This window comes from Mauremys mutica, chromosome 1 (assembly GCF_020497125.1).
Source record: "Mauremys mutica isolate MM-2020 ecotype Southern chromosome 1, ASM2049712v1, whole genome shotgun sequence".
Taxonomy (NCBI): Eukaryota; Metazoa; Chordata; order Testudines; family Geoemydidae; genus Mauremys; species Mauremys mutica.
Window position 1 is genome coordinate 90,721,098 of NC_059072.1, and position 14,892 is coordinate 90,735,989.

The following is a 14,892-nucleotide window of genomic DNA, read 5'->3' on the forward strand; positions in this document are numbered from 1 at the left end:
TTAAAAACTCTGTCCCTTAGGAACTGGCCTGAGATCATACAGGAAGTCCATGGGGGGAGTAGAACCTAGGTCTTTCAGGGCTAACTCCCTATCTAGCAAACCAGCCTCTTTCTCTGTTGAATGCTACAAAAATGAAGACTCTGATAGATGGGTACAACACCAAAGCAGCCAGATCTCTGAGACTCTAGGAAATGGTCCCAGGTGCTTGGGAATGATGTCATGGTTGACCGCATGAAAAGCAGCACAGGGGTCAGAAAAGATGAAGAAAGAGAGAGAGATAAGAGGAGATCACTTAACTCCCATGGGATGGCAGGTTCTGCCCCATGCTGGGTTATAGAGCAATGGTTGCTGTGCAATTTTACATTTTAACAGAAACCCATTTTGTTTTGTCACTTTTTGTTCCGAGTTCAAGAAAAGGAAGGAAGGAGAAAGTGTTATATGAATATCAGGTGTGTTTTTGCCTCAGATTCTTAGGGTTTCACGTATCCAGGCTAATTCCAGAACAAAGAACAGAAATTGCATCCACAGAGTCCATAAAGTCGATGATTATTGTCATGATTTGTATTATTCACTGGGCACTATCTGTGTGCTCAGCACTGTTCAGAATATGCCAGAAAATTTAGTCCCTGAGCCAATGTGTCTAAAATGTGTAGCCCTGGTCAAGATGGCTCAGATATGTAAGTAGGAAGTGTGCAGTTATGGAGCACATGGTAATATCTATGAGTGGAGGCGCTGGTGGCAATAGACGTTTTACTTGATAAAGGACTAACAGATTTGACCCTCCAACTTTCTTTCAACAGGAAGAGCTTCCCAGAGCTCCTGTGCCTGTTTATTTTCCTTTCCTGCCTGCAGTGGCCCTCATATACCTCAGAAGTCTCCATTTTTTTCTCAACTTTAAAATGTGGAATTTTCTTGGTGTTTGGTTTTAAATGTTCTCCTATGAGAAATGAAACTCAATCACTGTAGTGTTGTGTTTAAGAGCCTTCTGGAAAGTTACTAGCCTTTAAACAGAAGTGAAAGCAGTGTTGCCAACTCTCATGATTTTGTTGTGAGCAGGGCCGGCTCCAGGCCCCAGCACGCCAAGCGTGTGCTTGGGGCGACATGCCGCGGGGGCGCTCTGGTGGTCGCCGGGAGGGCGTCAGGCGGCTCCGGTGGGCCTCCCACAGGTGTGCCTGCAGAGGGTCCGCTGGTCCCGCGGCTCCGGTGGACCTCCCACAGGCACGCCTGCGGATGCTCCACCGGAGCCGCGGGACCAGCGGACCCTCCGCAGGCACGTCTGCAGGAGGTCCACCGGAGCTGCGGGACCGGCGACCGCCAGAGCGCCCCCCCGCGGCGTGCCGCCGTGCTTGGGGTGGTGAAATTGCTAGAGCCACCCCTGGTTGTGAGTCTCATGATAATTAGACATGCATCCGATGAAGTGGGTATTCATACATGAAAGCTCATGCTCCAATACGTCTGCTAGTCTATAAGGCGCCACAGGACTCTTTGCTGCTTTTACATGATAATTATTACTTTCCTTAAAGCCCCAGCTCTTGGAGTCAAGTGGATATATGATTATTTCAGCCTTCATTCTAAAAGAAAAATTAAGTTTCTAGCCCTAGTTGCTGTGGAGAAAGCTTCAAAATGTGACCCCATTCTACCCTAAAGGCTCAAAAAGCAGAAGGCAAATAAAAAGAACACCAAATCTATTACTTTTACATAATCTCATTATTTTAAAGCCAATCTCATATCCTGATATTTAGGTGTTTGTCCCAATTTGTCCTGGTATTTCACGGAACTCCGCTTTTTTTTTTTTTGCTCCGCCAGCGACTCCCCCGATGTGTCCCGATATTTTCTTCTTCTCATCTGGTCACCCCATGAGCCTGATTCATGATTTTTGAATATTTGGGTTTGGCAATACTGTGAAAGTGACTTGACAGTGTCAGTTTCACTCCTGTTTAAGGTCAGTTTCGTGTCTATTATTTTTATTTGTAGTGGGGTAATACCCCAGAGCCCCAGACAGGTGCAGTATAAACTCAGAGAACCTTGCCCTAGTAGAATGTTTCCAAAGGTTAAATGACCTATTCCAAGCTTGGTGAACTGCAAAAAAGTGATATAAAGTCATCTAGATTTTTCTACAACTGTTTCAGTTGTTGTCTTCAAAAGTTAGTAACAAAGTAAGAATATACATTAAAATTTTAAACCTAACCAGTACCCTTTAAGTGTCTTGACACAAGATGTCAGACAGCTGAGTGGGTCTATTATTTCTTTATTTTTCTTTCTTTATATAGGAATTAGATACAGTGCTTCTGCCAGCTAATTTCTAAGTTATCTGCAAAAAACCTAGAGTTTTCAGGTGCCAAAGTAGCCCCTGAAATCACTGTTAAAGTTGACCCGCCCCACCACCACCAAAATCTGAAAAGGTGCCCCTGAAGTTGGATCCAGAGATTTTGTTCAATCAAGTACAGTAGGCTAGCTGCAAAGGCCAGATCAGAGCTGCATCTGAACTTCTCCAAAGTTCAGGTTTCTGGGTTTTGGTTTGTTTCCATCTGTTTCTTTTATTCACCTTGGTTTGTCTCCTCTCTAGTCAGGAAGCAGGCAGCAGGATTGATTCCTGTTGTTCCAGATCACAGAAGGCCACCAGCAAGAGTCAGTGCTTCGCTCAGAAGTGAGTATTGTGTATTTTTATTGCTATTCTGTGAATTGCCTCTTCACTTGGGGCCAGTCACCCTCCTCCCATCTGTCTAGTACAGCGGTTCTCAAACTTCATTGCACCGCTACCCCCTTCTGACAACAAAAATTACTACTGGACCCCAGGAGGGGGGACTGAAGCCCGAGCCCACCCAAGCCCTGCCACCCTGGGTGGGGGAGGCAAAGCCAAAGCTCCTCCACCCCAGGCCGGGGGGCAAAAGCCGAGGCCCAATTGCTTCAGTCCCAGGCAGGGGGCCTGTAACCTGAGCCCTACTGCTCAAGGCTAAAGCCCTCGGGCTTGGGTTTTGGCCCCGGGCCCCAGCAAGTCTAAGCCAGCCCTGAAGACCCCATTAAAATGGGGTCGTGACCCACTTTGGGGTCCTGACCCACAGTTTGAGAACCGCTGGTCTAGTACGTCTTTTTTGGAGTCTACAAACACAACCTTTTGAACAAAATCCATGAAGGTGCATGAAGACAGCAGCCCACGCTTTAGTGCTCAGGGAAAGGGGATTGTCAGGAGAGAGGAACAAGCAGAGTTGCTTGTCCATCAAAAGATGTTTCTTATCCAAGGTTTTGGCACACAGGACCTGAACCTGCTTCTAACAAAGTCAACAGGAGTTTTGAAGTTGACATCAGTGGGTGCTGGATCAGAGCATAGTTTGTAATACACATCACCTTTCACTTACATATCTGGGAATCTAGCGAATCCCTGCAGTATCTAAATCAGGGGTCTCAAACTCAATTTACCTTAGGGCCAGTGCCAGTCCTCAAATCCTCCCAGCAGGCCAATAATGTCACTGAAGATGGTGTTCAGAAAAGAAAACGTTTGTGTTGTATTTTTTTATTTCAAATTTCTTAGAAATAATAAAACTGTCATACAACTTTATACAATTCTTCACCTGCCGGAGAGTTATTAGTGTTTGCCAGACACCTGGCAAATCTTCAGTTCTGTCAGTTTGTTGATGTTTGGCCTCAGTGACTGAGCAGTTGAAACTTCAGGATTGCAGCAAGGTGTGCATCAGATAGTTGTGTTCGGTATTTTGACTTGTTTATATTCATTGTGGAAAAAAGTGATGCTGCCTCCAGGGCTGACTCTGCCTGGCAACTAATGATGCTGCCTCTATGGCTGACTCTGCCCGGCGACTAGTGAATGGTATCTCTGTCCCTCTCCTCCAGCCAATGGGAGCTGCAGGCTGCAGTTGGGAGGTTCTCAGGCCTCAGATGGCCCACGGGCCGGGACTTTGACATTACATCATTGTACGACAACATTGCATTCTCTTATCACAATTCAACAACATCACAAGAGGTGGCAGCAGCATCACAACATTGCAAGGCCATAAATACATCTGGGACAATAACTGTCCTGTGAGCTGGGCTTGCAGAATAGATGGGTGAGAAGTTGGGACTGTCTCATAACTTGATTCTGGACTGGATGGCTAATCCTAGTCTTGCCTTGTGCATCATTGGTTGGTTGGTGATATTTATTATGGTCGTGAATCAATTTCAGGGAGCTTCCCAAAATGGTCAGCGCAGAAGAGTTTCATCAGAAGGAAGAAGAATGTGAAAAGCTGAAGGAACAGAAAAGAGTCTTGGAGCAAAAGTAGGAGATTTGTAAATATTTCCTCCAGAGCTTATCTTTCTACAAAGAGTCTGATCCTTCTCCCAACACTGTAACCCCTCTATGCCACCTTGGCAGCCGAAGTGTCCCCTCCCCAGATTCTCAGTCTCCATGAGGTGTGTGTACTACTGGCTGCAGTGAGATGGGGGACTATGGCAGCTCTGTGTCTGTCCCAGTATCCAAGTGCAGATGAAAGAGGCAAGCTCTCAAGACAAAACCCAAGTGCTGTTTAGACCATGCTAGCTGCCACTTGTGGAATATCGCTGTGAGGGTGATACTTTTCCAGACAGAATCTGGCACACCCAGATGCTTACTGGTCAGGGGGATATGAGTTTGGGATTGGGAACTGCAGAGTGGAGGTTGTGTGCTTGTGAATTACATGGCAATTATTAAAATATTTCAGGCTTATTATTAGTTATCACTTTAAGAATTAAAAGCCCATTAGCCTTGGTGTGTGTCCTTTGTATTTAGCACTTTCATTTTAAAATGAACTTTTTTCATCCCCTTCTAGCCCTAGATTGGAGCTTGTCTCGGCCAGTGCAGTGGGAAGCCATAAGTTCTCTGAGAACTTGAATGACCCCTGTCGATTATCAGTTGTGTTGGAGATGTACGACAGGCTCAGGATACATGAATGGGAGAAAGCCAAATGTGCTGCAAGTGTCTTCACCTTTCCAATGACGTATGAAAAAGGTAGCACCATAATTAAGGTTTGTTCCTATTCATATCCTAGAATTCAAATGTATAAAGTCTGGAAAAAATATTAGCACTGTAGGAAACTAGATGTGACCTAAGCACCTCTTGATGACAACTGGCCGAGGATATAGGGGTACAGGGATCCCCTGGGTTCATCAAAAGAACGTCATGTATGGTCTGTAATGAAAGCCTGTGTCACACGTGACATCATAATCAATGTAAAAGGAATGTATGGAGAATACGTGAGGAGTTAAGTGTATCCACTGAAAATTAGGTTCTGTAGGACTGATAGTTGAAGGCAGGTCACTCCAATGCAGTGCACCATGAGATAAACTCTCCTGACAAGAGGAGGAAGATACTTATCTCTCTGGTGGGCCGTTATGTGTCTTACAATAAAATTCTATTCCCATACTGAGTCAAATGTTCATTAAGAGTTTGCAGAAACTTCAGAAGGAAATTAACTGAAAGGGATAAACAGCCAAGGGAGCCCTGTTTTCAGATGAAGATCAAAGGTCTGGCCTGGTATATCTAGGGGGTGGAGAGAGATGTTCTGGCATCCTTCAATCAGTGAAGACAAGTTCCCAGCAAGCTTGATCTTATGAAAGGGGGATCTGAGCCATCCTGGTTGAAAATGCTGAGGAAAGGACTTGAAGTAAGCTATCCTGTAAGAAAGTGGTTCTAAACCATGGGCACGTGTACTCCTGGGGGTACACACAGATCTTCCGGGCGTACATTAACTCACCTAGATATTTGCCTAACTTGATGGCAGGTTACATAAAAAGCACTGGCAAAGTCAGTACAAACTAAAATTTCATACAGACAATGACTTGTTCTTACTGCTCTGTATACTATATGCTGAAATGTAAGCACAATATTTACATTCCGCTTGATTTATTTTATAACTATATACAGTAAAAATGAGAAAGGAAGCAATTTTTCAGTGCCAGTGTGGCTGTGACATTTTTGTATTTTTATGTCTGATTTTGTAAGCAAGTTGTTTTTAAGTGCAGTGAAACTGGGGTATGTTAGACAAATCAACTCCTGAAAGGGGTACAGTAGTCTGGAAAGGTTGATAACCACTGCTGTAAGAGACGGGAATATTTTGTGACTTTAGTTTAGGCTCTAGCAAGCATGTTATGGTTTTGTTTTCTACGTAACTGTTTCCAATATTCTTACTTACTACCGTTTGAATCTTTGCCCTTTAACAAAAAATGTATTATTCTTTCACTATCAATATATCTAAGCTCTGTGTGTTAAATGGAGTGGTGATCCTGAATTGAATCGAGTAAGGTGGTGTGTACTTTTCCGCTGGCAGCAGAGAATCTGAGAATTCTTCTTCGAGATGCGTCCCTATGGTTGCTCCACTTTAGGTGTATTTGCACCCCTGCACCTCTAATCAGAGACTTTAGGTAGCAGTGTCCATTTGGCCTTTACATATATACACTCACCCTCCCACATGGTCTGCCTTGAGTCTAACTAGCACTGCATAGGCGAACCACCATCAGTTCCTTCTCGATCACCTTTGGCCTCAAACAGAACGTGTAGCAGTCCATTGACTACTTAACTTTCTTTATATTGGTAGCAAATAGTTAGAGTTCATAGTGATTTGTTGAGTTTCCTTTTCTTTTGCAGTGCCTTTGGAGCAGGGGTTCTCAAACTGGGAGTCATGATCCCTCAGGGGGTCATGAGGTTATTACGTGGGAGGTCATGAGCTGTCAGCCTTTACCCCCAAACCCTGCTTTGCAGCCAGTATTTATAATCGTGTTTAATATAAAAAATGTGTTTTTAATTTATAAGGGGGAGTCGCACTCAGAGGCTTGCTATGTGAAAGGGGTCATCAGTGCAAAAGTTTGAGAACCACTGCTTTAGAGCTTCTGTTTTTTCAGTTAAAAAAAAACAACCTTTTTGTCTTTCAACTGTTCTGTTCCTGCCTTTTGCTGTGGGATCACCCCTGTAGGGGCATGCCAAGTTCCCCTGGCTTCAAGAGGTGCCTGTCCTGCAATGAGACAATCCCAGTGACGGACAGACACTCTTATTGTGTCCAGTGCCTTGGAGAGGCACATATTCCCCAGAAGTGCACCTTCTACCAGCAATTAAAAGCCAGATCCCAAAAGAACCAGGAGTTGAAGGTAGAACTTTTCCTCACGGAGGGTGCTCTTAGGCTGGCATCTGACCCAGGTCCTGAATCCTCTCCAGGATGAAGATCATCCCTGGAGCCTTCAACCTCCAGGGAGGTGGAAACACAGAGAAATTCAACTGACTCCCCCCGCAAAGCCTTCAGAAAATGGTCTCCAAGCCTCTAGCCAACCCCTTGACCTTCCAGAGGTGATCCCCCATGCGTTTGGTCACCTTAGCACTAACAGCTCCAAAGCACGGCACCCAGAAATTTTAGGGACCCCACAGTATGAACTCTGCCTTACCACCTAAAGACCCAAAGGGAAAGGCACCGAAGCAACAGCACTGCCTACCAGAGATAAGGACAGACACTAAACCACCTCTAAAAAAATTGGCACTGACAAAAAGACCCTCGGCACAGAGTGCTTCAAAGCAGCCTTCGTCGGAGCATGCCTCCCATAGCAGGCTATCAGTACTGATCAGTCAGCACCGGGCAATCCCTGACGGTATCAAGCCCATCAGTAGTACCACAGGAGTTCTCGAGTGACCTTATGGTCATGGAGGAGCCAGAATCCCTGCTATTCAGTACTGGAGCTTTGCTACTGGCCAATAGCACTGAGCCATTTGCCTCCTGTCAGCCTCACTCTTCTCCAGTGGGGAGTCAGATTTTCCAAGATGACAATGTTTCTCTGATCTCACACCATAACTCACCATTGCAACACTGGGGATTGCACCCGCGCTCCAACCGTCAATCTTCCTGGTATGGTCACCCGTGGGTACCACCACCCATGCCCTTCCCCACCCCCAGTGGCCATACTTGGATCTGTGGGAAGTCTACAGGCCCCACACCCGTCAGGCATTGCGTGTCTCCCATAGAGAGTCCACTAGATGTTCCCCTGCAGCTTCGATCTCCTGAGCCCCGGAACCCAAAGAAGAAACTTACGAGGAGCAGGAGGCTAGACTAGAGATAGAAACTACCCCACTGGCAAATATCTCCTTCTCCTCACCAGATGAGGTGGTAATGCCTCATCCTCCATCACTGGCCAATGACTGTAAGCTCTTCCAACACTTCACTAAGAGGGTGGTGGATGCACTACAAATTCCTCTTGAGGAGGTGAAAGACTTATACTATAAATGGTTAGACATACTGCACACTCCCTCCTCTTCAAGAATCACCCTCCCAATCAACAAGGTGCTTATGTACCCTGCCAAGGTCATCTGGCAGACACCAGCCTTCATTGCACCAACATGAGAAAGGTCTGACAAAAAGTATAACATGTCCCCTAAGGAAGCAGACTTCCTCTTCATGCACCCTCAGCTTAATTCTATAGTTGTGGATGTGGTTAATGCAGGGGAAAGCAACATCATACCAAGTCATCATACCAAGTCGACCAAGGGTGTTTTCCAAGATGATCTCCATTGTAGTGGCACACCTATGAACATTAGATATTGTCATTCACCCATTCCTGGATGACTTCCTTCTTTAGGCTCATTCCTTCCAAGATTCCCTGCAAGCCACCCAGATGATTATGCACATGTTTGTGCAGCTGGGTTTACAACTCAACACCCAGAAATCGATCTTGACCTCACTGCAATGTCTGGAGTTCACTGGGGCCAAACTCGACACAGTGCAAGCAAAAGCATTCCTCCCACTGCACAGAACCAACACCCTTAGGAGTCTCATAGAGACAGTCCAGGCCAGCCTCCAAATGCTAGTCAGGAATTTCCTCAGCTTCTTAGGCACATGGTGGAATGCACTTTTATGACTCCACACACTTGGTTGTTCATGAGATGTTTGCAGATGTGGCTCAGATCTATCTACTCTTGGAACAAGGACGGGCTGAACAAGCTGTTATCGATGCCCTCCAGGGTCAAATACTCCCTGGACTGGTGGAAAGAACCACACAACGTCCATGCAGACATTCCAGTCGCAGAACCCACATTAACAGTGATTCTAAGAACAGACACCTCTCTAATAGGCTGGGGAGCCCACCTAATGACTGCAAAGTCCAGGGCAAGTGGGGGGAAGGATAGCTCAGTGGTTTGAGCATTGGCCTGCTAAACCCAGGGCTGTGAGCCGAATCCTTGGGGGGGGACATTTAGGGATCTAGGGCAAAAATCTGTCAGGGGATTGGTCCTGCTTTGAGCAGGGGGTTGGTCTAGACAACCTCCTGAGGTCCCTTCCAACCCTGATATTCTAAGTGGTTCCCCATGGAAGCAGTTCGTCATATCAATCTTTTACTATTAAGAGCCGTCAGAAATGCCACTTTCCCATTCATCAGGGTTACTCACACAAAAGTCATGACGGACAGTATAATTTGCATGTTTTACATAAATCACCAAGGAGGCACCAGATGCATGGAAATGCTGAAACTTTTGGAACTGGTGCATCTACCACAATGTGCTCCTTTCAGCCACTTACCTACCAGGGATACAAAATGTGACAGCTGACAATCTCAGTCAGAATTTCTCACACAATCACAAATGGGAAATGAACGCAGCAGTGCTCCACAACATATTCATCCTATGGAGCACGCTGACAATAGATCTGTGCTACTTACCAGAACAAGAAATGTCTCCGCTACTGTTCCAACCTTGGACTAGGGAAACAGTTCCTGGGGGATGCTCTCATCTTCCCACAGGGCAGGGAACTATTGTAGGCCTTTCTCCTATTCCCTCTGATGTCCAACATCCTGTTAAAGTTATGGCGAGAAAAAACAAAAATTATACTGATTACTTTCTCCTGGCCAAGACAAGTTTGGTACCCATACCTTGCACAGCTGGCAGTATGTCCTCCGATTCCTCTTTGGCCCATTCCCCACCTGCTCTCCCAAAAGGACAGGTGGATTCTTCACCCCAACTTACAGATCCTTCAGCTCCAGGGTTGGCACCTTCTTGGTTCCAACACTTAGAGAGTGAATGCTCTGAGGAGGTGAAAGAGGTGTTACTACATAATAGGAAATTGGGGACTCATCCTAGTTACTTTAAAAAATGGAAACAATTCCAAATTTGATGTGATTCCAAACCCAACATCTTCCTCCTTCCCTTTGATCCTAGTCTATATGCTAGGCCTCAGAAGATGTGGACTCTCTCTTAGCTCACTCAAAGTACATCTAACAGCCTTCCACCATCCAGTGGACGGATGTTCAGTATTCGCCCAACCAACGACATGCCTTAAAGGCATGGGAAACCTCTTCCCACATGTCCGACCACCCACTCTAACCTGGGACCTCAATCTAGTTTTGAGAACCTTGACTAGACCACCTTTCAAGCCTATGGCCACTTGCTCTGTGTTACACCTAGCCATGAAGATGGCATTTCTAGTGGCCATTACCTCAGCGCATGGAGGCCACACCCCAAATTCCTCCCAAGGTAGTTTCCTCCTTTCATATGAACCAGCTAATTCATCTCCCTGTATTTTTTCCAAAACCACATCGTGCCAACAGGGAGGCAACACTACATATGCTGGATGTTAGGAGAGCCCTGGCATTGTATTTGGGCAGAACTAAGGACTTGAGGAAGTCTCCCAAACTCTTTCTTTCATTCGAGGAAAGATCCAAGGGCTCCGCAATACGAGCTCAAAGACTCTCCAAATGGGTCTCCAGTTCCATGAACCACTGCTACTATGCACATAACCCGCTGTCTCTATCAGAGATCCACACGCGCACCACAAGATCTGTTTTCACTGCGGTTGCATTTGTTAAAGATGCCCTTATCTCAGAAAAGTGTAGGGTGGCAACCTGGGTCTCTGCCCATACTTTCACAGATCACTATGTGACCACCCGGGACTCTGCCTCTGATGCCATCTTCGGCTCTACCGTATTATCGTCAGTAGCAGACCCCACTCCGAAGCCTCCCTGAACGGGTGGTTCATGCGCCACCCATGTTGACGACTCAGTTGTTAGCTCTTATTTTCCAGCCCAGCATGGCCTATGGAATGCCATAAAGACCAACCTAATGGTGCTGCACACTCCTGGCATTCAGACAAGCACGTTCAATTTCTCATTGCCATTTCTCACTCCAACTAGGCATCAGCTCAGAGTGTTGCAGCATCCACACTGGATGCACCCACACTGGCACTCACTTAATTGATTAACTCCACAGATTACTGCGATAGCTTCAATCCCTGCTGGCTGAAGCATTTTTGCACATGGATTCAAGGTGCATTTCTACTGATTGAGGGATGTTACAGTCGAATGACCTCTCTGCTGCAGATGAGGTTTAAGTCTTGTACGTACTGCACCATGACTCTTGATCCTCATCAATATTTACAATGATCTGTTGTTATCTTTGCACCGCAGGCTGTGTTTTCCATTTGTGAAGAAGACCTGTCACAAAGACTGGAGCAAATTTTTGAACTCCTTGAGATTCCAGTTTCGAAGAAAACCACAAGCCTCTTTGACAGCCAACAGGTATTTAACATTATAGCGCAGTAGGACTTGGGTAGCAGCGGGAAGCTGGGTAACCTGCTTAGATCTGCCACCTCTCTACAGCCTTATTCACACAAGGGAAATATCTCAAATGTCCCACAGTTGCTAAACCTGGTTCCGCACCACCAGTGTGAGAGATGCTGGAAGCCCTAACATAGGCAGGCAGCTATAATGGAAATAACATGAGCTAAATTGTGAGCTGTGCAGGACAGGCAGAGCAGAGGGGAGAACTGTGATTCCTTTGTTTGTAATTGGTGTGACAGGAGAATGGCTGAGTCATATGTAGTGTGGTAGGTCACATGACTGAGACACTAATCCTGTCATTGACTGTCTGGAATGCACTTACAAGAGAGAAACCTCCTTCCAACCCCATGTCCCAATCTGGGCATTTGCCCAGACCCTGGGAGATGGAACTTTCCAAATCACTGTTGGGCCAATAACCAGGAATTGGATTATTCCCATTTTATCTCAGCTAAGTCAGGCTGTTTTGTTCTTTGTTTGGTTTGTAGCTGCCCCCTGGGCTGGCAAGAGAGATAAAGAATCACCTTAAAAATCTCTATTTTAACTATGGAGAAGACTTTTACCAAGCCAAGAGTAGGGTGAGTAAATACCAAGCCTGGAAAGGGGGTTCCATTTCCAAACATGTCTGTGAAACTCGCGGTATTAAAAGACACACCACTGAGTTCTGTGCTGTATCGTCCAGGTCTACCATGGGGCTGGGATTCACCAAACCCCAAGAATTTTCCTGTCCAGCTCCTCCCTTTTACTTCTCTTTCCGCCCCTCTCAAAGCGGACATTGTGGAAACCCCTCTTGCTGAGGATATTCCTCCCTTCACACCCTGCTGATACCATTCCTTAGGTCAGTCAGAAGGGGCTAATAGATTGTCTATATCTGCAAAAAGAACAGGAGTACTTGTGGCACCTTAGAGACTAACAAATTTATTTCAGCATGAGCTTTCGTGAGTTACAGCTCACTTCTTCGGATGCAACACAGTAGCTCACGAAAGCTTATGCTGAAATAAATTTCTCTAAGGTGCCACAAGTTCTCCTGTTCTTTTTGCGGATACAGACTAACATGGCTGCTGCTCTGAAACCTGTCTATATCTGGTTTTCATGTTTTTTCATGAGAGGTGGATGTATACTATCCTGTGTTATGTGGAACTGGGAAAACAGTAAATGGGTGGAACCCAAGTTTTAATAACCATATTCCAACTCTACAAGACCAGACTCTGTCCTGTTTCTTGTGGTAAAAGTATATGAGCTGCAATGGAACTGCTGCATCACTTTGCAGCTCTTCTTTCTCCTGTCACTTGCAAAGCTCTGTTTGAAGGGATGGGGATATGGGGATCAAAGGCAGCCCATGGCTACTGGAATTATGCCAGGTCTCTGGCATGCTGATCCCAAGATCCTTTCCAGACGAGAGAGAAGAGAAAATAAAGGATCCTCAGACATGCCTTTCCTACTACCATCAATTCTGGGTTAGGAATTCACTTACTGATATTAGTCCATATATAGAAGCGGCAAAGTGAGTCGAAGGGTGGTGGTAGAGTCTGCTTTACAATTATCATAACATCGCAGAGTGCCTACAATAATCACGGTCCTCGCTTTATTTCAGCCTGCTCTTGCTCCTGATCAACAGAGGTTTCAGCCACTTGTAAAGTTCACAGCAGAGTGCTACAAAATTTACTGTTTGTTGCTTCTTCAGAACCTGCCCATTAAAGCTGCGTGGTCCACAAGTAGAAGAATCCCAACAGCTTCCATAGAGCATGTGGACAATAAAGTGATAGAAAGTTGTATTTCAATAAACTTTCTGTGGCCAATGCTGACCTGTGAGGAACAGTTAATTAGAAAGGGTGTAATCTATGATTAAAAGTAATGGCTCTTTGGAGTCAAATTAAACCCCTGTGTTGAAAAGCAATAAAAAACAAGTAAACCTGCAGCCTGGTGGTATGTGTCTTTTTTTTTTAATCCAGCAAATACCTGGGTTTTAGCTCTTGTAATTTAGCTTTGGAGGGGGTGGGGAGACAAGAGAGTGTAGGATTTACAAATAGGGTTTTATACGTCTCCAGATATCTGATGGAAAACATTTTTCTTAGAAATACTTTTGCTCCTGCCTGTCTCAAACTGTAGAAACTTAGTATCCCTGATTCCTTCCAAGTGTCATTTGTGTGAAAACAGAATCTCCGTTTTTAAATTATCCACTGCTTATTTTCCACAGTTGGGAGTCACAGTCCACTGCATGTAACATTGTCACAATATAGCTCCACAACAAACAGGATCATGCCTTCTGCTGGAGAATAAGCAGCAGGAGGGGATAAAGATGAGGTGTTAAGGAGCAAGTATCCTGTTTGCATGAAAATGTCCTTAGTACCGGTAATCAAGAATGAGGAAAGGGAAATGCAGGACATGTTGGTAATATCAAGCTTGTGTTCCAGGACTCACCAGCATCACAGAGTTCAAAGGCTGAGTATACATAAGTGACCAGTTGTAGATGTCAAAGGGTGATTGGAGCCCAGTAGGAATGCAGCCTCACCTCCTATCCACCCATTACAGCCTAGCTGCTTCTCTTGAAGTGCTAGGTTTAACTAATCCTTCCACCATCTGTAACATTTGGTCCCCCATTCCTGCCTCTCTTCTTCATCCCTAGATTAGATAGGCTGGGCAGGGAGCAGAGTGCTGCTGCAAAGCTGCTATTATAAAGGCACAAACAATGCTCTCAAACCCACAGGCAGAAATCAAAAGTAACAAGGAGTTTCTGTAAAAGTTGTATTTTTTTACTAATAGGGGGCACACAGAGAGGAAAAATGGAGGTGGGGGATGAGTGAGAGAGAGAGAGAGAGTGTGTGTGTGTGTCAGAGAGAGAGAGAGAGAGAATCTCATTAGCCCAGCCTCACCTCCTTGATCCAAAAGGGTAATATCCCACCAATGCTCTGGAGACCCTGCCAATATACCCTAGGGTCTTCCTAATCCCCAAATTGTGCAATCAGTTTAGCTCTGTGTTTGTGAGTAAGAATTGACCATTATTAAGTAGCATTTATACCAGAGTGATGTCAGGTCAAGTTCAATGTGTGCTACAGTTTTTAAATAATTACATCTAAATTATTCGATCATTTCAACCTTATTAAGAACAAAATTCTGATTAATTCTAGGTCCTCCCTCCACAGCAATCAGCAACACTCAGTTGTCCCCTAAGAATCTGGACAGTGTCTGAGTTTACAAAAGGAAAATATATAATGGTTTGTACTCCTACTGCAGTAGATGGAGACCTAAGCCATGAGGTAAGTGGGGAAGTGAGATACCAGATGGAAACACAAGGAGGAGGGTGCAACAGGAGAGGCCTCCTGATTCATACTGAGAAAGTAGGGC

The 14,892-nt window shown here is 45.3% G+C and overlaps 1 protein-coding gene across 2 annotated transcripts in view; it reads left to right on the plus strand.

Moving 5' to 3' along the window:
• LOC123365820 (titin homolog) overlaps window positions 1–13,458 on the plus strand; it is a 40,617-nt gene extending 27,159 nt beyond the window's left edge. For both annotated transcript variants that reach the window (XM_045008812.1, XM_045008883.1), the window contains 6 exons: window positions 2,567–2,647; window positions 4,178–4,270; window positions 4,800–4,995; window positions 11,398–11,508; window positions 12,036–12,125; window positions 13,142–13,458. In XM_045008812.1, the coding sequence (XP_044864747.1) occupies window positions 2,567–2,647; window positions 4,178–4,270; window positions 4,800–4,995; window positions 11,398–11,508; window positions 12,036–12,125; window positions 13,142–13,396 (826 nt within the window). In that variant the 3' untranslated portion in view covers window positions 13,397–13,458. The remainder of the gene's footprint in view (window positions 1–2,566; window positions 2,648–4,177; window positions 4,271–4,799; window positions 4,996–11,397; window positions 11,509–12,035; window positions 12,126–13,141) is intronic.
• Window positions 13,459–14,892: the final 1,434 nt, after the last annotated feature.